The sequence below is a fragment of the Athene cunicularia genome (assembly GCF_003259725.1).
Source record: "Athene cunicularia isolate RWA chromosome 1 unlocalized genomic scaffold, athCun1 chr1_part1, whole genome shotgun sequence".
Lineage (NCBI taxonomy): Eukaryota > Metazoa > Chordata > Aves > Strigiformes > Strigidae > Athene > Athene cunicularia.
In genome coordinates, this window is record NW_020799091.1 from 28,632,524 (window position 1) to 28,658,881 (window position 26,358).

At 42.5% G+C, this 26,358-nt stretch overlaps 1 protein-coding gene across 1 annotated transcript in view; it reads right to left on the reverse strand.

The window, feature by feature from the left end:
• SETDB2 (SET domain bifurcated 2) overlaps positions 1-26,272 on the reverse strand; it is a 52,651-nt gene extending 26,379 nt beyond the window's left edge. Inside the window, exons 1-16 of the mRNA XM_026864824.1 lie at positions 25,528-26,272; positions 24,684-24,731; positions 22,248-22,370; positions 20,833-20,898; positions 20,002-20,101; positions 18,731-19,306; positions 17,066-17,185; positions 15,684-15,853; positions 15,050-15,278; positions 12,977-13,061; positions 11,901-12,009; positions 10,789-11,117; positions 9,665-9,753; positions 5,176-5,290; positions 2,364-2,470; positions 2,105-2,262 (exon numbers count right to left, since the gene is read on the reverse strand). Coding sequence (XP_026720625.1) covers positions 2,105-2,262; positions 2,364-2,470; positions 5,176-5,290; positions 9,665-9,753; positions 10,789-11,117; positions 11,901-12,009; positions 12,977-13,061; positions 15,050-15,278; positions 15,684-15,853; positions 17,066-17,185; positions 18,731-19,306; positions 20,002-20,101; positions 20,833-20,898; positions 22,248-22,370; positions 24,684-24,731; positions 25,528-25,561 — 2,458 coding nt within the window. The 5' untranslated portion in view covers positions 25,562-26,272. The remainder of the gene's footprint in view (positions 1-2,104; positions 2,263-2,363; positions 2,471-5,175; positions 5,291-9,664; positions 9,754-10,788; positions 11,118-11,900; positions 12,010-12,976; positions 13,062-15,049; positions 15,279-15,683; positions 15,854-17,065; positions 17,186-18,730; positions 19,307-20,001; positions 20,102-20,832; positions 20,899-22,247; positions 22,371-24,683; positions 24,732-25,527) is intronic.
• Positions 26,273-26,358: the final 86 nt, after the last annotated feature.

Consider the following 26,358-nt stretch of genomic DNA (forward strand, 5'->3'; position numbering starts at 1 on the left):
AGGGAGCGGCGCCCGGCCCATCCCCCCGCGCCTTTGGGCGTGCCGGGGCCGGGCCCCGCGGGTTCGATACCCGCGCCGGCCGCCTCCGTCAGACCGCCATTTCCCAAGGGCTCTCCCCACGCAGAAGGGGACATCCTGCATCCTCTCATCGTCCCCCAGACATTTTTGCACGTCCCTTAACCAGGGCAGAGGGTCACAGGCGAGGGACCTGAGGCAATGGGGAGGTCATGATCGGTGCCCAGCGTGGGGCTTGGCAGGGTGACATCTGACTTAGCAGCTGATTCAAGAGATAGGCAGGAAAGGTAGGGACAAGGCGGTGTGCCTCCCGTAGCCATCAGGCCCTTCCTTCAGTCAGTCCCTCCCATCAGAGGTGGCTGCAACACACTGGTGGTGCTCACCCAGCGAACAAAGGATGAGACCATCCCAGTGCTGCTGGTCAGCCCTTTCCTTGGCCAGGAGGTCAAAGACAGGCTTGTCCTCGGGCAACTGGGGAAATAAGACTTCCTACTGTGCCAGCTCCTCGCTGCAGGGCTTTGCTTTGCTGGTGTGTCCTTGCTCCTGACGGTTCATACACAGGCTGGATCCCCTCCAGCTGCCCATGCAAACAGATTATGAGTGTGCACCACCTAACTGCAGAGCAAAAGCAGCACTGGGACAAGCTCACTACCCTGCAGGCCTCCACACAACACACATCACTGGGAGATTTCCTGCTTCACACAGGTGCAATGTAACATCAGCAATTCAAGGATTAAAGCAAAATTGTGCCAGTTGACACCAAGGTTTAGGCCCAAGTGAGGTTCCTCTGTCTTGCATGGGATACTTAAACAAACCCTAGATCTCCACCGCCATACAGCTCACCAGCCACAACCTAGCAGGCATATTCTGGCCAATTGGGAAGCCACAGCAAACACAAGATGGAGCTTTTAAAGATCAGTTCCCTTTACTGGCTAGAACAGCTTGGCTCTTCAGGGCTGACTGGTGTTAATCCAGCTGTTTTCCCAAATGCCTTTGTGCCTGCCCAGATGCAGCACTTCAGAGCTAAAGTCAGTCCTCATGCCCAAGCTTGCATTAGATTGCATCTATTAGCCAGATGCTACTACGCAACACCAATTTCCAAATCTATTATCTAGATGGTACCGAGTCAACCGGATTCAACACCCTCACAGGTGCGTAAATCTTAATCTAGGAAACTTTTCCTCACACAAGTCTATTCTTCAATACAGAAAAAAATAATTATCTGTGGAGGAAACCCAGGTGGAAATCCCTTGTGATCTCTTCTCTGTAGGGCCATATATTTCTGCTGATAGGTGGAGTTAGAAATTAATGCTCAATAATTTTTTGGGAAAAAAAAGTAATGTGCTCCATTCCAGTTTCTTTTATACCTGTGCCATAGGTGATCTTCAGTTGTCTTTGCATTTGTATGCTCACCTTGTGTGCTAGTATTTATTTCCCTGTAGGTCATGAAGCCCTTATATCCTCACATCCCTAGTGTCCCTCTGCTGGAACAGTCTTGCTCACTGTCCTGCTCCCCCTAAAAAAGTCAGCAATTTCTACACTGCATGGCTGGATGACACCATTTCACAGAATCAAGGTACCACCCTGAAAAAGCCTAAATTGGTTTCAGAATTCCCCTCTGCTGGTCCTCCACCAGGGCTGTAAAACCTACAGTTCCCTGCAGGTCAACAGAAACTGTGATTTTGGGGCATCTCCAGAGCTCTGCTTCATGCCTCAATGCAACTAATTCCCAGCAGGCACTCCTCTTTTGAAACCCCTGACAGGCTGACAAGTCCCAAATGTGTAATTCCACAGGCTCTTCTGGCTGTTTCACTTGGAACATTTCCACCTATTCTTCTGTTGCTGCTTGTGCTCGGTGCTTTTACATGATACTCTGCTAAAGCACAGGTGGCAGGAGGGGCTATGTTCAGAAAGACACCTCTGAGCTGTGTAAAGGCAAGCAGAGCAACAGACAGCTGAAACCAAGTTCAGATGAGCACTCTTGCAATGTCTGTTGAACAGGCACAGCCATTTTCTGCAGAGGGTACTTGCAAGCCACCTTCAGCAGAACCTGTTCTAATAAAATTACAAAACCAGGCAGAAAACATACCTTGTAAGATAATTTTGCAAGAAGACAAGATATGATCACTGGTCTGGTATGTCAGATTCGCAAGCAGTGCATCAGACTGCAAGCGGACTAGAAGCTGGGTTGCAACCACTGTATCTAGTGTATCCTCACGTAGAGGAGGAGAATAAAAAAGCACCAGCCTGAAGACAGACCTCATAAACACAACTAACCAAGAAGTCCCATCTCACACATACCTACTGTGAAATCCATGCTGACAGCAGGCTCTCAGATAGCTGCATACCACACAGAGCAAATACTTGCTTTATCTTTTGAAACATCAGGTCTGTTTTCTGCAGCAAGAAACAGCTTTTCCTCAAACAGCCCAGGATCATAATTCCTACCACTGATCTGAAAAACATAATAAACAGCAGTAAAACGTACTTCTCCCCCTTCCTGATACTTTAATGATATTCCCACCTGCTTTTCCACATCCAAGTTGAGCTTGGAGACAGCTATTTTCCACATCCTCAGTTGTTCAGAAGGCTTACACCAGTGCTGGGTCACCAGTGGGCTTGCCATGCCGCTTGGCATGTCTCTGGAGTTTTTTTACAGTGCATGACGTTATCCTAAGGCATGTTACCTCTGAGAAGAGACAGATCTTCAATGAAGCAAGAAGTAACTGAGCTGAATGCTGATTGTTGCTAACATAGTGGTGGTCCTCAGTGACAGAGGGGTGGAAGGGGCCTGATCAAGGCAAGAGTGGGTGGATCTGACCCTTTGAAGAGGTACTGCACCAACACTGGGGGTAACCCTGCTCTTCTGCATTTAGCCCTTAAAACGCATGATGAAACCACACACAAGCCCGTAGTAGGGCAACTGGGACAAAACCTGAGGCAGGGTTTGCTTGATGGATATGTCAAGCTCTCAAACAGGGCCATGGGAGAGAAGAGCTGAGGTTTCATTGTGAGCAGAATGGCTCAGGTCTATTATCTCTGTTAAAGGCCCCTTCTGAACAGGCTTAAACTCTTCATGCATGCTGAGACTGCTGAGAAATTCGAGAGCATTGTGTGTTGCAGCACAATCCCATGTTTTTTAAGCTTGAAGCATCAAAAATGAACTTAAAAACCAGTTTAAGGACACAGGTACCATGTTTGTCCACAGTTACACAGCAGAGATGCAACCCAATTAAAAGAGGACTAACCCTAAGCCATGTGGACATAAGCCATCCGTTGCCTCTTGACCTCAGGGCTGAGAACTGGTTCCTGCTTCCCTTTCATTTTGCAGTATATCTGTAGGCTTGAAATCTCTACTCTGTGGCCATGGCAGTCTTTCACAGGCATGTTGCATTCCCATATACAATTGCCTAAATCATCCCTAACTCTTGTACACAGTACTTCTCTCTGCTCTGTAAAACAGGAAATCCAATGACAAAATCTTCTAATGGCCGAGCAAATACCACCAAACAGTTCAGCATGGTTTGCCATGTATGGCCTCCCACAAATTCAGGAGGTGAAGGTAAGGTGAACTGCAGGGCCAGCTTTAAATCCACCTGTGTCAGATGCACTTGACTCCTTGACCAAACCCGTGGTAGCTTGGTTCAGGCTCCAAAGCAAGCAAAGGCCTTGCTGTAATGGGGCCAAAAACTCTAGTTCCAGCCCGTTCTCTGAAAACCCCCACAGGAACAGGGTGACATGGTGAGCATTGATGTGTATAGGCTTGGAAACTGGAACACCAATCATGCAATTAACACTTGAATAGCAGGTGGTTCTTTCAAGACTCATTTATCAAGGAACAAAGAAAGTTGTGGGTACAAGGAGTCTCATGCTTACCTTCTCCATCGCAGGTAATTTGACTATAAGCCAAGCACTGTATTCCATAAATAGCGTGAGTGAGCCAGCTTTGAGCTCTCCCTGCTAAGCAGTTGGCTGCACAGCAGTGATCTCCCCTTAAGGTGGGACGCCTCTCGAGGTTACTCCTCAAGACTGAGAGACCTCCTACCAACTGTGAGTCTTTGGTAAGTGACCAATATTGCACATAACCTTGTATTATAGTGCACTAGATTTTGTGTTGGTAAGTTTCATTTTATGTTAGTAACTTTGAATTATTATTATATACTCTGCAGTAAGTAATAGAGTGAACCTTGCCATTGACCTTTGTTAAGTCTCACTTTTACAACACCTTACTTCAACAAAACCACTTTTGCCGATACCTTTGGTAGTGGTTCTTCAAGCAGTCTAAGTTGCCTGTCTGCAACACCACCTTCTCTTCTTTGCACAAGGCTTCAACACATTCAAAAGCCACACACCTGCACCATTTGCATCCCTTGCTCCATATCAGAGCCACTCCTGCATCTGCACACAGTGTCACCTGATGTAGCTTGTTTCTCTTACCAACAAACCACATAGCAGGGACTTCTGTGGCCCACCTGTCACACAATACACAATATAGCACTGAAATGAGGCACACTCAATTTCTCAAGGATTACTCTGTGTGTCACCGCATGGAGTGGGATGCAACCCAACAAAAACCAGTCATCTCTCTCCTGCAGCAGCAGGGCTTGCCCAGTTTACTTTGTAGCATGAATACAGCTCTGCAAAATTGTTCTGATTATTCTCATCTCTGTTGAAGATTATCCGTCCCACTGGATCCATCAGGCTTAGATATATTTTACTAATTTTTAGCCCCCAAATAGGAAGACTTGTACTCATCATGAACTTCAGAAATCTTTTGCTAACTCAGCATTATGGAAGGGCACAGAAAGCATCAACTAACCATTGCTCTGCATTGGTCATGTCTCTGCTGCAGATGGCAAAGCAGCATGACTTCTTCCAGTGCACTGTGAACTTTGTTTGCAAATGAAGAGGTGGGAGGAAAGACCAGGAGCACAGAAATTATGTGGGAAAAGTTTGATGCCTGTTCTCATGACAAACAGTTCTAATTCTGTTCACTACAAACGTAACAAACGTAAATTTTAAAAATGATCAGGTGAAAGGCATTTTAGTTGAATGTAATTAGCACCACAGACTGAAGTGTACTATTTTCTGCGTAGTAGTCCCTTCCAGCGTGCAAATCTCCAGGTACATGACGTGTTGACAGTAGGAAAGCTTTGCCTATAAGGTCTTTTTCCTGCACTTCTGAACTCCACACTGACAGGAAATCTCTGTCTCTGGCATGCTTCCAGCTTCATAACCATAATCCCACGTAAGCTCGGTTCCAGCTTTGACATGCCTAAGAAATTAAAATATTTGGTCAATTTGTTTGAACTAAGTGAAACAGTACTGTGCTTACAATTTGTCAGCAACTCGCATGCAAACCCCAAAATCGTAAGGGGCAGGGAGCATTGCACAGGCAGCTTGTTAGGAAAGCACATAGAGAGGTAGGAAGTGGCTGGCACATGCATGCTGCTTGGCCTACCAGAGCTATGGAGAGCACAAATACCCACGAACTATGAGAAAATAATTCATCAAGCGATAGGGTCAGAGTCAAAACAACTTGCTTTAACTTCAAAGCTAATTCTGGAAAGAAAAATGAAACAAAAAAAAGAAGGAAAAAACACTTAAGTGAATACAGCTAAATGAGGGCACAGACAGTTTGGCTATTTTTACTATCCCACTGGATATGATAAAAGGGACATCCAGTGAATAAGCAGGCAGCAGGCTGAGAACAAACAAGATGAGGACTTTTCAATCAGCACATTAATTGCAATCTGGGACTTGCTGCCTTAAGATTGTTCTGGAGGCCAGAAATGTAAAACAACTAAAAGGTGACTGGATAAATTCATGGAAGATACACAATTAAGCTCGATGATCCAGATGGAGTCCTTAATGTAGAAAAGTTCTAAAGGGGTGATTTCCAGAAAGCAAGAGGGCCATCCAGGAGAAAATTCCTTCAACAATCTTCTTCCCTGTGTCTTCTGCTGACCACTATTACATCTCTCCACTGGCCTCAGTCCCCACTACACACTTCTTTACCTGAGCAAAGACTTAGCTAAACCAAAATATTTTTCCTGACATATTTAAAAATGTTGTCTTCACTGTTCAGAACATCACTAAATAGCTTGTGTTGAAAGGCACCTTTAAGATCATCTAGTTCCAACCTCCCTGCCACGGGCAGGGACACCTTCCACTAGACCAGGTTGCTCAAACACCGTCCAACCTGGCCTTGAACCTTCCAGGGAGGGGGCAGCCCACAACTTCTCCGGGCAACATGTTCCAGTGTCACCACCCTCACAGTAAAGAATTTCGTCCTCATACCTAGTCTAAATCTACCCTCTTTCAGTTTAAAACCATCAACCCTCATCCTATCATTGATTAAAAAGTCCCTCCCCACCTTTCCTGTAGTGCCACTTTAGGTACTGGAAGGCTGCTATAAGGTCTCCCTGGAGCCTTCTCTTCTCCAGGCTGAACAACACCAACTCTCTCAGCCTCTAAGGGAGGTGCTCCAGCCCCTGATCATCTTTGTGGCCTTCTTCTGGACTCACTCGAGTAGGTCCATGTCTTTCTTATGTTGGCGTCTCCAGAGCTGGACACTGCACCCCAGGTGGGTCTCCCAAGAGCAGAGTAGAGGGGGAGAATCACCTCCCTCGACCTGCTGGCCACACTTCTCTTGATGCAGCCCAGGACACAGTTGGCTTTCTGGGCTGCAAGTGCACATTGCTGCTCATAGTCAATTTATCATCCACTGATAGCCCAAGTCCTTCTCCACAGGGCTGCTCTCAATCCACTCATTACCCAGCCTGTATTTGGCTTGGCATTGTTCAAACCCAGTGCAGGACCTTGCACTTGGCCTTGATGAACTTCATGAGGTTCACACGGGCCCACTTCTCCAGCCTGTCAGGGTCCTTCTGGATGGCACATCCCTTCCCTGCAGAGTGTCAATGGCAGCACACAGCTTGGTGTCATCAGCAAACTTGCTGAGGGTGCCCTCAATCTCACTGTCCATGTTCCTGACAAAGATGTTCAACAGCACAGGTTCCAACACTGACCCCCGAGGAACGCCACTCATCACTGCTCTCCACTTGGACACTGAGCCCTTGACTGCAACTCTTTGAGTGTGACCATCCAGCCAATTCCTTATCCACTGAGTGATTCTTCTGTCAAATCCACGTCTCTCCAATTTAGAGACAAAGATGTCATATGGGACAGTTTCAATGACATCTGTTGCTCTTCCCTTAACCACCAATGCTGTAACCCCATCATAAAAGACTACCAGATTTTTCAGGCACGATCTGCCCTCAGTGAAGCCACGTTGGCTGTCAACAATCACTTCCTTATTTTCCATGTGCCCTAGCATAGTTTTCAGGAGGATCCACTCTATGATCTTGCTGCGCACAGAGGTGAGACTGACTGGCCTGTAGTTGCCTGGGTCTTCTTTTTTTCCCCTTTTTAAAAATAGAGACTGTATTTCCCCCTTTCCAGAACTTCATCAGACTTCCACAACTTCTCAAATATGATGGATAGTGGCTTAGCCACTTCATCCACCAGTTCCCTCAGGACCCACAGATGCATCTCATAAGGTCCCATGGACTTGTGCACCTTCAGGTTCCATAGTCATTCTCAAACCTGATCTTCTCCTGCATGGGTGGCTCTTCATCCTCCCAGTCCCTGCCTTTGTCTTCTGTGTCTTGGGTGGTTTGGCTGGAGCACTTGCCACTGAAGACCGAAGCAAAAAAGTTTAGTACCTCAGCCTTCTCCATGTCCCAGTTAACCAGGTCTCCCATTTCCTTCCAGAGACAGACTGCATTTTTCCTAGTCTTCCTTTATGACCGATATACCTATGGAAGCTTTTCTTGTTGTTTCTGACATCCCTGGCCTGATTTAACTCTATCAGGGCTTTGGCCTTCCTAACCTGATCCTTGGCTGTTTGGACAATTTCTCTGTATTCCTCCCAGTATTCCTCTTCTGCATTCTTCTCTGTATTCCTTCCAGTCTTACAGCCCTTCTCATATCACAATCCACAGCATCTGTGTCAGTATGAACCAGGGTTGCAAGGCTCCAAAGAGAATCAGTGTCCCCTGGGGTCTGTTTGTCTGGAGCAAATCCTCTCCCCTCTGTTGTAATTCTTACCTGGTACTCCCGCTGTCATGCGCCTCAGCGAGCCTCATATATACAATTAATCCTTCCACAACTGAGTTTAGCTGCCACCCTCTTGTATCTCACTGGCACCAACTAACTGTACCTCATTTTCTGTCATCTGTTAAGGGAAGACCCAACTCTTTTGCTTTCAGAGGAAGTTTTCACCCCTGAGTATCCTATTGCCACCTCCCCAGGACATGTGCTACACAAAGTCTTGCTCCTCTTGGCAGCTGCGTGAAGAAGGCCTGGAGCCTGTCTGTTTGACCCACAGAGTGTCTCATCCTTAAGACTCTGTAGGGTCCAATCTGGCACTGTGGGACCCAGATCTGCTGGCCATTCCTTGAGACACAACACTTGGAACAGTGAATCTTGTCTTTCAAAATGACCATGCTGAGTTAAACCTATTTTTCCACTAAAGATTATTACTGAAATGAAGGCATCAAATTTAAAACTTCCCCACTTTACAATTCAGTGAAAAACCTCTCATTTAGTGATAATCATCAACTGTATAACTTCAGTCTTTAGTGCACAGCAAGAAGACACCAATAAGAAGGTAGATTTATGGTTTCATGATCTAAGTGTGAAGTGCTAAGTCTTGGACAACAGGCCCGAGCCAGAGTTGACCTATAGATGAATCCTGTATATCCTGTATATTTTATAACATTGTGCTAGTAGTAACAAACCACCTAAGCTGATGTATAAAGTGCTAAAGTGTTCAAGTATTGAAGCCTGAACAACAGGCCCCGAGCCAAAGCTGCTAACTTAGTATGTAGTCATTAGTGAAATACGTATGCTTTTTAATGAAATATGTAGTTTAGATAGCACAGAACATGTCTATCCTGAATGTATCTTTATCCTTCTTTGTGTAGGTGCAAGTTCACATGGCCATGGAGCCAGCTGTCTGTGCGACCTTGCTCATAAACCAATCAGGTAAGCAGGTAAACTCCCTTAGCTTCTCCCTTGAGGCCTGGCCAGGCTCTGGGGGAATCTAATGCGAGAGTGAAACCAGATGTTTCCGCTCAGAACAAAGGTGCCAGCTATTCCATCTTGCTGATTTTGGGGTATGTAAGGCTGGATCCACTCACAGTGACTTTGGAAGCCTCAGCTACGGGTGGACGCACTGTGTAGGATTTCCCACTTGCCGGGACAGGCTCCCCAAACCCTCGCTGTAACCGGGGCTGCCCAGCGACTGCGGGTCTGGATGATGGTAACGTATGCAAGTGGTGATGGATCTTTCTTAATCACTATTCTCTCTCACATGTAGTAATGATCTGATGCACTACCCTGTATTTTCCTATTTGTTTGCTTTAAGTGCACTATTCTGCCTTTTACTGTATGTTTTCTGTATTACTCTGTAACATTATTTAGTTATCCCAGTAAAATACACCTACTCTTTTCACTCTGTGTCTGAGTTTAATCAGCAAAACAAAGTGTCTGCACACCCCTGGCATAATCATTTCCTAATAACTAAACACTGCTTTTTCTCCTAGTGCCTTGAATGAACAACATTAAACTTCCAAAAATTCACCTGTTTGTGAAGAACGCCACCCATGGGAAACTTCTGTTGTGAGTCTCTACAAACACACTCTGTGCAAAGAGATTTGGGCAGCAGCTGTGCTGTAAAACAGAATATTTGAATTAGAAACAGTGAAACACCTTGCTGTTGGCTAAAGAACCTATTTTGTCAGGTATCTGTCACTAGTAAAGGTAGTTTCTTTCTTCCCTTCTCCAGCCCACACAGATCTCTCTTACTCAATGCCACTGCCACTGATTTTTACAGTAACTGTGCCTCTTTAAAGTATTATTTCCATCATATTATGAAGGTACTTTTGCCTCGGAAAACCAAGTTGTTTCACCAAGCTGTCCTCCAGAATGTATACTGAGAACTGATCTTAGATTCAGGATGCACCATAAATAATCAATGTGACAGACCTATCTTGCTGTCAGCCAGGGGTGCAGTGCTAGGGAGCAAGAAATAGATTAACTGATTGTGTATGTTGGCAAAGAGATGTGAGATGTGAAAGGTCATTCAGGTGCATGCAGGAACATGTGTATGCTCATGGATGCATGAACGGTGTCAACAAGATGCACCACTAATCTTAACATCATAGTATCTCTGCAATGAAGAACAGCTTAAACATATAAAATATTTAGCAGATACATACACACTATGACAGACCATTTTCTGAAACTATGATTGAATGGCAGAGAAATTTCCTACAATATCACAACATTTATCCTAAATAAGTACAAGCTATAATTTACAATGGTTGGGGAACAAAAAATGAGGGTGGGAGAAGGCTTGTGGTTCAACAAAATCTGCCATTTGCTCTCTGGACCCCCAAAAAAGGCCGTTCAAAAACTCAGGAGAAGGATGTCACTCATTACTGGGGAATATTTCACTCAGGAACCTAGTGGTGTCAAAAGTTACAGGTAGTATGTAGCACACATCATTTTATGGAGGCATTAACAGCTGCTGTGACCCAACCTGCTGCCTGTCCCTTCAGAGTGCAGGAAGTACCACATAGCCTGCCTCATCGTGCACCTACCACACATATGGTTTACGTGCAAAAGCTTTCTAGTTTATGCAAGTACATCATTTATTTATTTAAGCTGAGATAACTAAAAGAACACATGCAACTTCTTACTTACATTAAGAAAACGACCCACATTTCCTTCTTTTGTGGCATCCAGTACATAAATATTTTCATTAGCATTCTTCATAAGTGTCGTATCACCATCAGTCTCCTCACAAATTGCCTCTCGTTTTGACTGCCTGTGATTTTCCTCTTTGCAGTCAGTTTTTAGTGGTAGAGTTTTGGATGGCCTCAAAACACATGTGTCATCCAGCACACCTGACTTGCCACAATCAACACCCTGCAGAGACAGACTCTTTCTTTTGCATTCTGCACCATCCATGTTAGCAGACTCAGTCTGTCCAATTTCCATTGGATATTCTTCCTTCTGCTGCTGAGTGAGTTCTGTCAATGAACACGCAAATTATTTGTCAACACTAGTTTAAGGCCAAAACCTTTCCCTTGTTTGGTCCTGAACTCTTATCCACCCACCATTCATTCTTCAAAATGTATGCAGCTTCCTTGCTATTTACAAGTCTGTAACACAACTACCCTTTTCCATGTCTCTCATCAATCCTCCCACAAATGACTGTTTCCTGCTATGGTGCCTAAAGCACTTATTCAAGACTCCTGTGAGTGACCTAGTCTCTCATTCTTCTCAAATCCCATTCCAGATTGACTTCTTCTATACATCATTTTATCGCTGCTCTCCACCTTACCGGAGAAATTCCCAAACTGTAATTAAAACAGAAACAGGATGCATGTGCAAATAGCATCAGTTTCACACTGTCTCTCCAACTTGAGGTCCCCCCACCCCTGCATTATATCCTGTTCAATTTTGTTGACTGGAACACGTGTTGGGTGTGACACAGTAAGATTTGAAAGACTGACTTTCCCACAATTGCACTGTATTTGAGAAGCTGCTGTCAGGAATGTTCAGCATGACCCAAGATCAACTTTGCAGGCACAAGACTGCCCTGTACCAGTTAATGTACTGCATTATGCAAGGCAGCAATAATTCCTGTACTGCTGAGCTCTCTTAAGACAGCCTAAGCATTATGTGGACATCACTCTACTCTGAGAATATGTCTGCCCACATCCAAAGATCACTTTCTACATTTTAAGTCTTATCAGCTGATGGGGCACAATTGTACTAAGAGTGCAGTATTTATAGCTCTGTAAACCTACTTTCTTTTCCTTTCTTTGTTCCACTGGTTAGTTTTGTTTTGCTTGACTGATGAATCTGAGAACTATTATCTTCATCTGAGCTGGCACTGTGCACCAGTGTATCAATCTCCTTTAAACAGAATAAAAGATAATGAAAAGGCTGTGATACATTGTTGCTGTATGCAACTCTGGGTCAACACAGGATAGCAAGTGGCTTTTAGGACTCTAAGGTTGAAGTTTCAAACCTACTATAATGCATGGCTATGGCTGAGTTTCAAAAGTTCATACATTTACTGCAATGCAACATTTATCTTCATTTCAAATTATCCTTCCAAATAACCTGGAAGGAGCTCTCCACTCAATAAAACATTTAAATAAGTGCTTAAGTCCCAACAATTTCACCAGAATTTAAACACACTTGTCTAAGTTGCTGAACCAAAGCCCAAAGATGCTTTTTACACAGTTTGAATAAAACAAACAGATGTAGCAAGATTTATTCTCTTCCACCACAAAAATGCAATTAGTTATGGGAGCTCCAGAATAGACAGCACCGCCAAATGTCCACGTGCATTTCTTAAGTGCAATGAAACCAATGAAACCTACAGAGTAAGTTTACTCCAGTTTCCTTTTTTTGCATGTATTTGCAGACAACGCTTCATACCCAGGTTAGATCAAATTCTCCCAACTGTGCCACTGCATGAGAAAAGTGCATCCAACTCCTGAGATTTTCTTCTCTCCCTGCTATGTCATTCTTTGGGGAGACATCACAAAAATATAACCACTCTGGCCCCCTAACCCTGGAGTTAATTACAACGGGGGGTGGAGGGCAAGAGTGATTTCTTAAGACTCTCAAGGCTGGCATGTAAGTGAAGGGCAGAGATGGGAAAGCTGTGGGAGCAGTTAGTGCTTGTCTCAGGGAACATGCTGAAGGACTGACATATAGCTTCCAGTACACCAGCTTAGCTCACAGTGTGTGTGTGACAATCTCATGAAGAAAGATCATTAGAACTATTTAAATGTATAAGATGAAAAGGTCAACATTAACATACATATTCAGGACAGTGAAAAACGAATCCATTAAAGCCACTTATTATTACCATTTTTAGCTGATGATTATGAAAAGCAACTGTTCTAGTTCCAGGCCTTCTCGTTGTTGCAATACCTAAATCCCTCAGATGAACCCTGTATAAAAGGTCAAAAGGAAATTATAAAAGACAGAAAGACCCCTAAGTAACACTCGCAACACACATTTCTCCAACAGTCTCTAGTTCATAAAGAACAGACTACACCAGAGCCTGCAGCCAGGTCTCACCCCAAGTTCTGTGACTATTTTGCCTTTTAGAATTGAGGATCTAGGTTAAGTTCTCAATAGTATTTGTTAAAAAAAACTCCAGTTCTTCATGCTTTTTTGAGAGAACAGCAGATGCTTTTACCTCCTTTTCCAGTTCTCCAGCCAAGAACCAAATTCTCTTACTATTAATATATCAGATCATCTCAAAATAGAGCACCTACAGAGTTTTATCTTTTTCCTGATACCACTTTCAGCAGTTTTGACAGTGCAGCTTTAAAAACAGGAAGGCAAAACTGTTGCAGGGACAAGGAATAGACAGAGACACAGAGGGTGAGACAGGCAATATATGGCAGATATAGAAAATACTCTCCCACAGAAGAACCTCACTCCTTCACATCAAGAGAAGGTTGAGGAAGAATGGAAATCAGTATCTGGCACATGTATTTAAAACATCTAATATCACTTTCATTTGGATTATGTTCAGAGTGCAGTAGAAAACACATTTCAAAACTGATCTTAGTATCTGTACAATGTCTAGCAATAAATAAACAGCTTTTATTTGAGAAAACTGTAAATGAAAAACGTTTATATGTGTTTTCTTGCCACAAAAGCCCTCACGGCACTTCTCTGGGCTACTAATAAAGGCAACAAATGCTACTCTTTAAGGCTTTCTTATGACTTAAAAACCTCTGTAAATTCAAAAGGTGCAGTAGCCACAAGAAATTGTGACCTTATTACATGATTACATTGTTTGTCCTTCTAAAGGCAATCTGTTTGGCTGAATGACATGCCAAGCTTAGCACACTGATGTCCTCTCAAAGGTTCCTCAGTTCAGCTGGGTTGTCATTTCTTAAGAGGCAGAATAACAAAGTCGTCTTGCCTGTTTTATGTTTTACATAGCCCACATGTGAAGCACTTTTATTCTCAAGAAAGGAAATTTATAAGATTTAAGGTAGCAGTGCAGTAAATGCAACTTTAAAACTGTGCTTCCCTGCAATTTTTAGTAACAGCACGTAGAAGTAAAATCGAGATGATTATTGATAATTAAGTAAATGACAAAATTATTAATTCATTAGGTTTCCAAAATACTGAAATGCAAGTGAGAATATACTTGCAGGTATTTAAAAAAGTTTCTATTTGCAATTTCATGGTGCTTCTTTTGACAATAATGTCCTACTATGAAATGAGCAAGAATTTGCAATCATTTATGACTAGTACAAAGAAAGTCTTTACAAAATACTGTGACAGAGCAAGGAATAAAGTTTAAGAAAATAAGATCCCAACTTCCCTCTGAAAAGACAACAGCATACTACTGACAAAGCCACAGGGTTATTTTGCAGCAATTTTACTTTAGGAATCTTGATAGGCTATGACACTCTGACTGTCAAATGAAAACAGGACCAGAACTTTTGTGTAATTCACTGCAAAAGTGAGGTGTCATCACAGTCCTGCAGGAAGGGTTATGTTACAAAGAACAAGAGGTTTAGAGACTGGGAGTAAAGGACAGGAAAGTTAGCGGCTAATTAGTTATCAGACACTTTCATGTCGAGTATTTCATCGAGTATCTTTAAATCATTTATCTCAAGTATCTTTTAAATTCTTTCAAATTAGTATAATGCCCTGAATAGATCAACTATACCTAGGAAATGAATTGGATTTCTAGAAAACGCCAAGTGGTACACACAGTAAGTAAAATTAATACAGAGGAAAAACTCTGTCCCACTAGAAGAAATAATCAGGGATTAACAAAAAAATTGAGGAAGAAGAAAACCCACCCTCAGCTGAGGACATTCAGTTCTACTCTGAAGTTTTACAAAGGACTTTCTAGAATAGCAGAATATTAGTTTTGTTATGCTTAAATTTGCTTTGGTAAACTTACTGGGTTGATTTGTTTGCACTATGCACAGTCCAAGACGAAGATTCCTGCTTCTCAGGAATGTCATTTTTGCCAGTCTGCACTAGTTCAATCACACAATCTGAAGAATCAGTGTCAACTTTTCTTTTTTTGAAAAAAGCGCCATGGCCTCTGTCATTCACAGTACTCTTCTCTTTCAGCTCTTGACCAGCATCTCCCAGTACTTGAACTTCAGATCGGCTCATTAATCTGCCTGGAAGAAAAAGATTTTTTTTTTTTAAACTGTATGTCACACTATCACAGCTCAAGCTTACATTAAAAAAATACAAGGACATTATTTGGGAAAGCAAAATATAAATGCAGTTAATACTGAAGGAAAACTAGTCCTGGCACAGGATGCACAGATCCTCGAGGGAAAAATCAACAGTCTGAGATAGGCTTTACTCCAGGATGTTTTGATTATTTCTCCAGCACCATTGCAGTGTGGAGTTCTTCAAGGTTCTTCTGTCTGTTTGATCACTTTGCAGGTTAAGATAATACTGACTCGCTTCTCTTCCAACCCTGTATTTCTCTGCTTGGTTCTCAAAAATATTCCAGGGCACAGGCCACAGAGAGGAAGAATTATGCTATGCATCTTCCACAGGTCACCTTCTGTTACCTGAGTAAGTACAAACAAATGTCCCCTTGTCGATATCATCTAGGCAGCGGACGCCCCAGCCTTTCTTCTCTGTGTTGAACACTTGCAACCTGACTTGAATGCCATGCTGTACAACTCTGTTCTGACACATCAGTTTGTCACACCTGCACAACACACTACACTCATAAATTCTGTTGAAAGGAAGCAAAACAAAACACAACGTAAAAGAATGAATTACCAAAACAAAGTTGCTATTATTACTTTCCCTCCTCAGCATTAATAAAGCAGTTGACTAAAAAGATAAAGACTCTGGCTGAAACTGATTGTGCAGCAATGCTCTGAATGAAGCTCATGACATTCTTGATTGTTGATTCATTAAGAGTCTGTCAGCCAGATTTTGATATAGGTAGACAGGAAAAAATAAATGCTACCTTTTTATTTTATAGGATTAAATTACACAGAAGCAGAAACCCTTATGAAGCACCTCATTCTATGCTGGAACAGATTTTAGCAAAGACAACCTGTCCGCCTGGACCTAACTGTAGCTCTCATGAGTCTTAGGATTTAACAAAATATTTCTAAAAGAATTCACAATTGTGCTTTTTTTGCCTTTGTTTCTGGATTCACTGCAGCTTTAATTCTGCATGCCAACCATAAATTCACATCACACAGCAACAAAGGACTGAAAGAGGCTCCTTAAGCCTGTGTTCAGCCCTCGGCTACTGCAGAAAGCCACCTTGCACAATTCCTCTCCTAAACACCTGAGGTTACTGGCACCTTCCCTAGGCCACATATTAATCCATGGGAGCTGAATAAGAGAGAGGACAAACACTTGCAGCACTGGGGCAGCCTTGGAGACTCTTGGAATAATCATACATAACCAAGTCTGGCAACAGCAGCTGGCTGATGTTTCTTTAGGACTCTGGTGATACAGAGCAAATGGGTGGACAAGATACAGGGCAAAAAGCAAGGGTGACTACTGCTTCCCATTTCTTTGGCTGATATATGCTGTGCTGATCGTGTGATAGACCTCATTCCCTTGCGGCAGGTCTCCTTCCCCTCTCCCTTCCCCCCTTGGCATGCCTGAATGAACCAACACATGGGCCAGATATGGCCTGAGCTCCTGAACCAGCTAATACTACGTTACACTTCACACTCTCCTTGGACCTTGAACTAAGCTGTGAAAATTGTAGTATCTGCAGTACAAAAGTGGGTTTTTCCTCCTATTACTCAAGTCACATTTATTATTTTTTATCATCCTGATCTGTCAGTAGAATTGTGACAAAAATGGAAGGTTTCAGTAATCCAGAAACTGCAGTAAGTGCTACAGGACTAGAACTACACTACAGGTGTAAAATAAGAGCACACAAATAAAATAACAGTTATAGTTTGATCCTTCTTACCCACTAGGAACAGGTCCCTCCAGTCTTTTGTAACTGTATCCACGGGATGTTTTAATACTTGGAGCTACAGAAATTTTACTACAGCCTTTTGCTGTTAGCTGTAGGCATGCACATTTTGACCTAAAAAATAACAGTAAAACATCTCAGAATGTATCTGGGGCAGCGTAAATACAATATAAATCTAGATAATTTAAAATGTACTTGACTATACTTCACACACACTTTTATATATACCTATATTCCCCCAGACCCCTTCACTCCTCAAGGCAATTTCAGGCACCCTGCCCTTCTCCTGGTGTCTTGGCTGGTCATGTGTGCTTTACAGTTATCATGCTCTCTCCACCCAAACCTCATTCTTCTGTCAAGCTCTTTAAAAGGCACATGCAAACAGCTGAAGTACAACTGAAATTTATTATAAACAGGACACTGTCAAATGGACCGAATGAAAATTACCTGTTCTGGCACAGCATCCCAGCCTGTTAGCCACTCCTTTGCTACCTTCCTCCCACCCTAGCCCCTAGAAATTAAGAATTTCACACTGTGGAGTGGAGAACTCAAGCAATAATGCTGGTCTTCACCATCTTATGTCATGACAAATCCAAAGACCCACAGCTTTTGTGCAAACAGCAATGGACCAAATCCCAAACCCAAAAACCACACATCAAAAGCACCTCAACTCTTGCGAGAGTTCAGTGCAAAGCAGCAGCATGCTACATGCTTGCTGTTCCCCACTGCTCAGCTGGATCTAAATAACTCTAATTACTGAAGCTTCATTATACTAGGCTGTGATTTCAAGCTTTTCTTAGGTCATGGGCAATTACACTGCACAACAGCACGTGGAACTGCCCTAGCTATCAATAATACAAAACAGATTCAACACCAAGTAAGAGAGATCAGGTCAAAGACAAACACCCTCCAAGAAAGCAGACAAAATTATCACCAAACTCACATATGTGAACTGTGGCAGGTTCCCACAGAGTAATATGTAGCCCCAAGTTACTGGACTTTAGAAAAAGACAGCAATGAGCAACATCATTTGATGAATTGTGCAGAACATCAATGTGTTCTGTGACCACAGGGTTTCTGAGTTTCTGATTAGACACGGAGAAGGATGGGATATAGAGGTTGTGAACGGGGATGTTTCTTCCTCTTCCCTCAGTAACCTCCTAAGTTCCAAATGATCTGGTCTCTCCAGGCTTTCTCATCCCATCTCTAGGATACCATCTCACATCAGGAGCTGCAGCAGAAGTTGTCAACCAGGCTCCTTCCCTGCCTACCAGGAAAATGAGCCTTCCTCTGCTGGCACAACACTCTCCCTTCCCCACTCCCTTCCCAAAGCCGAGAGATCTGCTTCCCAGCTCCACCTGGAGGAGAAACACTGCCAATTTGAGAAGAAAGGGAAAGGAACACAATAATCCACCTGTTGATCGCTTCCTTCCCTACAACAGAGGCTGGATGGGTAGGAGCACCCAAGTTCTGGAGAAGACAAAGACAAAGACACAGTGGTGTCAGTCAACAGAGCATGGCAGAAGACAACCACCACAGATATTTCAGTGTGTCAGTCCTTTGTTATTTGGCAGTGTTTGGTACTGCAGGCCTTCACACTTACACCACCACCCTACTATTGAGGCATCCATTTGTTTGGGAGTAGACTTTTCTACCTACCTATCAATGCAACCATCTGTGCAATCACATGAATCAACAAACATGCTGGAGAAATTGTTGAGATAATATCCACGCGGCCACGATGCCCTCCGATATTTGAAATAAGGTAGTCTTGCACGGTCAAGATCATTACAGAAGGAAATGGGGACAGACTCGGCTCCATTGCTAATATCAAAATCAAACACAAGGGGTTCAGGATTTACAGTGTTCCTGCCCAACAGTACGTATGTGTTGAAGGAGAAGTGATCAACAAATAAGAAATTGCACTCTGTTTCAAACAAATAATTTTGCACATCTTGAAAGCTTCTCAGACTTCGACCACAAGGAGCTTTGTAATTCACATCCAGTGATTTTGAAAGGCAATCTGCTTTTGCATGGCGTCTTTGAAAGTGAAACAGGATTGGTATCTTAAGAGGATTTTCGCCCTTGTAGAAGCCCGCTGATCTCTTGGCAAGACATGCACTAGAGCACTTGTGGTGCTGATACTGTGGGTTTAAAGGTAAATCCTGAATTTCACTAGATGCTTCTTTACTCCCTGAACATGTTTTTTCCATCTCTTCCTTTTTGCTATTTGGACTAAAAGAGAAAAGAAAAAAAAAAAAAGAGCAGAAGAGCAGTATGTTAGACAGCCAGTAAAATAATGGGTTTTAGTGGTTCAATATTATTAGTGCAGGAAAGAAACAGCCTGTTGCTAGAAGGTCAAGGGTTTCACTGAATCACTTGTTTGCATTGTGTTGCTGTCATAACATCACACGAAGACATATTCAGTGGCATTAAGAAAGAAAAAACAAAATGCAAGAGCTTCTTCCCAGAAAGAACTTAGACATTAAACCACAGAACAGACATTAAAAAAGAAGAAAAAAACCCAAAGGAACAATATCTGTACCCACATCTTCCAAATCAGTACCCAAGTCTAAATACAGAGAGACTAAGTCATGTGCCTGAGAATCTGCACAGTCTGTGAAAGCCTGAGAACTGAACTCAAAAACTGTTGAGTCCTAACCCTGATAATACTCATGGATCTTTATTCACAACCTAATGCCCTGTTTTACTCTGCAACACTCTCACATGGTAAATTAGACAAGTCTACTCAAAACCTCAGGTATTCCACGTAGGTCAAATTAAAAATATTTTCACTTTGAAAACTGGCAGAATTCAAAACTGGGTTTACAATGTTGAATTTAGAAATAGAAGAGAGATTAAAATCTCTCTCAAATGCACTAAAGAGTATGTCAAATAAGGAACTGGAATAAACTATTCAATACACCGACCTGTGAGAACCTTCTACAGAGTCTGCAGCGTTGTCATCTGTAAGACAGTGTGATTTGGGTTTGGTTTCCTGTACACCATCTCCATCAAACACATCACTTACTGAAAAAAAGAATTGAATGCAAGCAAAAAATTCAGCAATCCACATTTCAATTTATAATCAAACTTAGTTACTAAAAGAGATAACTGTCAAAATACATTAAAAACAATGCATTGCTATGAACTACAGCTGACAAAGAGCATGCCAGCAAGTGCCCTACTAAAAAAGAGAAGCTGCTTTTTATAACTAAGTCACGTGTTTGCATATAGGTGTGCAAGCGAGCAATTGCTGACACACAACACACACTCTCACACTTACTCTCTTGCTCCTCTACTCTCCCTCCATCTCTCTCCTTCCCTTTCCCCAAAGGGGAAAAACTTAGGTGTGTGTTGACAAATTTGAGGCAGAAATGCATCATGAAGATCATATCCACCAGGTGATCTGAACATTAAAAATCTTCCATGCAGTTTTCAAAGAGCACGGAGACAACACGCATATGAAATGCATATACATATTTCTCTTTGTTATCTTAAGTGAAAGGATGCCAGGGTGTTATAGCTAGAGGAGCTATGCACAAGATGACTCTGCCTGCAGCTAGCTCAGGTTCATCAGGGTTTACTAATCCAGGTGAGAGACTTCAGCCCAGTATCTGAGGAAACTAAAAATTATGGGTTTTTTTCCCTTGTAATGCTAACTATTTTTGTGATTTCAACAAAGTGAAATAAGCTCCTGGTGGGTAAAACAAGACAAATTGAATCCATGGACCAAGAAAATATAATTGAGATGCACATACCATTTGTCAAGGTTAAGAGATCACCTAGATTAGCTTCATTCACCAGTGCCCAAGCCTGCCAGCATTCTATGTAAAAAAAAAAAAACAAAACAAATAAGTGTAATTTAAGTAATGATAATAGGGACAATGAGAATAGGAAAAACAAGGTATAAGTCCTCCACAGATGCGAATCTGATACTCTTAGAAACCTTTTGCACCACAGTCTTTAATAGAAACACCTACAAATTACAGTAAAATTACAGCATATTAGTAGTTGTGAATCAGCACCAAATATCCTCCAGCTTCTGGAAAGCTGCTGGAATGCTTCCAAACACACACAAACCAGTAGCCTCCAGTGGCAGTAATGTACATAAACACAAATTCAGTGTAAGTTTCTCCCTTTACTTTGTCATCAGACTAGTCATTTTCCTGCTAAGAAGGGCTGGATCTTGGTAGATCAAATTAATGTTACTCCTAAATTGGTGGAAGTGGGCTTCAGATAGTATAATACAAAAGAAGAGACCAGTTCTGTTTCAACCTCTGACACCATAAAATAAATATTTCAAGGTGGCAGGCAAATATCAGAAAAATCCATGTTAATATTTTAGTTTCAAATTGTTACAGAACAAAGAACAGAAAACTTCAAACTTAACTATGTCACAGATTCATTGTGTCATCTGGAGATTCAAGTTCAACTTGTATCTCTGCACTGCTGCAATATTTTGTCATAAAAATCAAGATGTGGGAGCTCAAGCACACAAAAATTGAGCTACCAATTTAGAGCAAGCAGAACAATGCAGAGCGTGTGGCTATGCCAATTTAAAAGCATCTTACACTACTGTACATTTTCTTGCATAAAAAAGCAGTAAGATCCATAGATTACATTTACATAGAGACTTAATAAAAAAAGCAATTTTTCTGATTTAAATAAACCAGTAAAAATAAACCTATGTACTGCTCCAAGCTTATCAGACTTCTCATTTTGACGTGGATAAAGGAAACTTATTTCTATAAAAAACAGGAACAATCTGAAACACATTGTCACATTTTCCGACTAATGTTTCAAGTTATAATGATGTCTCTGACATGAAAAAATACTTATATGATTGTTATCTCATTGAGATCAGCTTGAAAGGCTAAAACTTCTGACGATAAATAAAACACAAGACACTGCAGGTATTTAGTTACTTCTCAAGAATAAACGTTTCAGTTCCATGTGCTTAAGAGCCACACATTGTTTGAAAAAGTATACAGGCAAAATGCATCTGAAATGATTCGTCTTTTTTTAAAAAGCAGATGTACTTTTAATAGTGCTTTAAAACGCCAACTAATTTAAAGTCAAAGGTATCTGACTTGTGGCAGCTATCACACAGTCCTACACAAAGCAGGCCACAGCTCCCCTGCAGTCCAGTTTAAGCGTTGCAAGGATTTCAAACCTTGGTTTGTGGCAGTTCCATTCTTGATCTTTTGCTTTAGCAACAGCAGCACATTTTGCACCTGCTCAAATATGACATCCACTCTTCTACCTCCCAGTTTTGTCCAAAACGTCTTCAAATCACCTGAAATACAAATTTCCATTTACAAATCTGTAAAGCTCCTAAGAAGTCTAAAACCATGAATAGCTCCTAGTGGACTTTTCAAAGGCTCCCACTTGTTTCACTGGGAGGCACTTCTGAAAAACCAGCCAGGACAGCTGTCTTCTTTCGTAGGCTTAAACCTTCACGAGTCTATTCCTAAATCTAAAAGTGAAACAGAAGTTGAGTGACAAAATGGAGTGGATTCTGATGGTCCACGATGCTCCCTTCAAGTAACTCTATAGACATCTCTACAAAGAGTGCTGTAGAAGCCTTTCTCCAAACACTAGCAAATTATACTATAATGAAATGGAAGAATATTTTCAACTGAATGAACTGAACATAATTTTAAACAAAAGTAATTTGGAAATTCTTTTATAGCTGTAACCTGCCTGGGCTACACAAACTGACTCTATTGTCCCATCAATATTTTTGGTACATTTTCTAGGGAAAAAAAATGTTCAAAATATTTTCAGATAAAACTAGTTTGATAATTTTTGTTCACCAAGTGATATCACTTGCAGTAATTTATACACCCCTTATATTGTGCTTCCTTCCTCCACTAGAAATATTTATAAAGAACATTTTGTTTAAGTATGTTCTTAAAACTACTGGTTCAGAACCTCTTCTCTTCCAAGCGTATGTGCCTTTGAGGTACTAAGGTTATTGATGGAATTTCTTGTCAAAACATTAGCAGTGCACCTTTGGCAAGGACTCTGAAAATTGAATATGGTTCAGTGTGTCACCAGACAATGCCAGAAAAGAGAACAGGCTCTCTCTCCTGGTTAATGTTTCTCCTCTTCAGTGACCAAGCACAAAAGAATAAGGAAGTCTGCTCTCCTATCCCATTTCTGGAGGCAGAGTCCACTGTCACCATCACAGGTTTACATTTCAGTTTCAGGCAGCAAATCTCAGTTGGCAAATGTGCTAGGGTGACACCTCCCCTGAAGTCATGAAATCTGCATTCTTGTAAGGCTAGTAAAAAAGTACTTTAATCATTTTTGACTTAGCAGAGAACAACTTCTGTTGCCCAAGACACCAGAAGCTAAATAATGCTATAACAGTACAGAGCCTACGGTTACTCTCAAAAGCATCATGATAGCAGTGAAGAAAATAACAGTTTTGTTACCATGACCCCAGCTGCTTATGTCACCAGCAGCTAAGAGCATAATATGTAATGTCAACAGACAATGGTGAAAGTAATTTATCTTGGAAGATAACTGATTTGACACTCTCAGCATCATTTAATGAGCTTTTGTATGCACAGAAATTTTTAAAAATTGTGAAAAGGTGTCTTGTTACGAAAAATGCCCACAGCACTTTCTGGAAACCTACACTACTGCTCCAAGAGACAACATCTGCCCTGTGCCATTCCCATCCTTTTGCTGTTCAGGACAGTATCATAAATTTTAAATACTGAGAAATAAGGATATTTAATATCTGTATTTTAAAAATATACATTTAGAAATTCTAGTAAGAAGTCCACCACTGCAGATTAAAACTGCTGTCCCTGAAAACCTGGTTTCAGATATTTCAATACTTTTACTAAGTTTGGATAGCATTGGTGGATAGATTACTTCAGATGATGGGTGACAGAACAGGTTTTCATTTCTGGATCATCAGTTATAATCTTGCATAGGCCTAAAGGAAATAAAACATATACTACTACGTGTAGTGCTCAAACCACTCACTCACCTTGGCAATGTTTTCCTAATTCTCATGATGGAGTGCCCCAAAACTCTAGTGGCAATAACTTGGTTTTTCACAGAAAAGCAAAGATTGCATATGAAGTTCATAGTATAATTTAAATTTCAAGTAAGACAGATGTCCACATCACTAATTTCTTCATTGTTAATGCTGCTATTATCAACTCCAGACAGGAAATGGACAGACACAGGATGCTTCTACCTTGTCAGCATTCAAAATGATCTCAGGATGCAGACTGGCATTTGGTGGCAATAGTTCTAAAGTTCTAAACCTGGCTGAGGCCATTATCTCTGGAGTGATTTTCTTTTCCCTCTGTAGGACCCCTGTGGCCATATTTGTCAGCACTGTGCAGGGGAATGGTGCTAGAGTAAGAAAACAGGCAGCCAAGGCCAGGGTTACTTATGCCAGCTACCGGAAAAAGTACTTGGGTGTGTGTTTCTTATAAAGGACTTGACTAACAGGTCTGACTAACATCTTCTGCATACACCATAAAAGGCAAAATATTATCATATAGTTACCATTTTCACTCCAGAAGTGAGGCCAAATATATACTACCTTCCTCTTTCCCTCCATAAAACAAAATTACATTACCTTCAATCCTGTCCTCCCTGGAACTGGAAAGCTCCTCTGCTTCAAGCACTGCAAGAGGTGCAGAACGGACAAGTAAGAGATCAGGTGAGAAATTAAAATGGTTGTAGATACTTCATTTTTCAAGATTTATACAAGTAAATACTACAGCAGGTATCAGTGGGAGCACTGTGTGAGAAAGTGTTGTGATTAAATAGTTATCCCACTTTCAGTCATCCCATGTCTTGTCAAGACCTAACTGAAGAACAGAACACTCAAATGAAGCATGCTGTGTCAGGTTTGGTTTGTTTTGGTTTTTTACACAGGCCATTTCTTACTGTCCCTCAAGCATGAAGCTGTCACAAATGACCCATACTCTCGAGCATATTCAGTGAGCCTACATAATCCCCCACTTCCTATCAGCTCACATTACTCTTTTTTTTTTTTCCCTTAAATTAATGCCATCAATACAGTGGTACTGCAACTAAACTAATTTATTTAGGAAAAAATTATTAAGGCTTACTTCGGTAAAAAAATTAACAAATCTTTTCTCAACAGATGCAAGACAAAACAAGATATCCCCACTGTAATAACACTCAGTAAAAGTAAGGCAGCATTCTTTAACCACATCAAAGACACCAGATTTCTGTCACTGCTAATGGCACAGAGAACAGAGAACGCACCAAAAGTTAAATGCTTGATTTTTTTTCTATGCTATAACTGAAAATACACTCCCATTCATTCTGCTGTAAAAATTTCATTTAGTTGACTGGGAGAAGAGGTTAAGTGAAGACTGCTGATTCCTAGAAAACTTTTCCATACCATCTGCCTAATGACTGCTCAAAACATTTTTTTTTTTAAGGCATACTTCTTTTCTCTTCCATCTTCTGGGGCAGCTGCATGGAGGGGGCTGTTACAGTCGTTGGGGTACCGCCAGCACTGAGCCCAGCTCAGGTAGGAGAGCGGTGCGTTGATCTTGCTGTCCTCCGACACCACCGCAGGGTCAGCGAGAGGGGCCTGCGGACAGGAGCCAGGCCGCCCGTCAGGCTGCGAGCGCTGCACCAGCGCTCGCCAAGGGCTGACATGGGGCGAACCTGGGGCGGGGGCAAACCTGGGGAAGGGGCAAACCTCTCCTGGGGGCGAGACTCTGATCAAGGGGCCACCCTGGGGCCGGCCCTGGGACACTCGCACACCATTCAGGGCCTCGCCCCTGCACCTTCCACCCTCCTCTGGCCAACGACTCTCAGCTCATCTGGGGATGGAGGAGAGAAAAGGATTAAGTTGTGTGGCGCCGACAAAATGTCACACCGCCATGCTGAGGCGCGGCGGATACCCAGACCCACCTACTCCTTCAGGCAGGCGTTCCTCGGGGTGTGGGAAGCAATGGGCTGCGGCCTGGGAGAGGCCAGGCCCAGTCCCCGCGCCGGGGACCAAGGACCCACACGGCTCCGCCTGCAGTCCTGGCGTTATCTACCGCCACAAGGCCCCCCGGGGCTTTGCTGGGGGGACGGTGCGGCCCCGGCAGAGCCACGGGCCAGGCTCCAGCCAGCCGCAGCAACCGCCGCCACCCCCCTCCCCCTCTTCCTCCTCGCTCGCCACCGCCCCCGAGCCCGTCCCCGCTTAACGGTACCTACGGGCGGGCCGGGTCAGGCCGAGCCGCGCTCCCTCCCGCACGCAGGCACGTCCAGGCGCCAGGAGC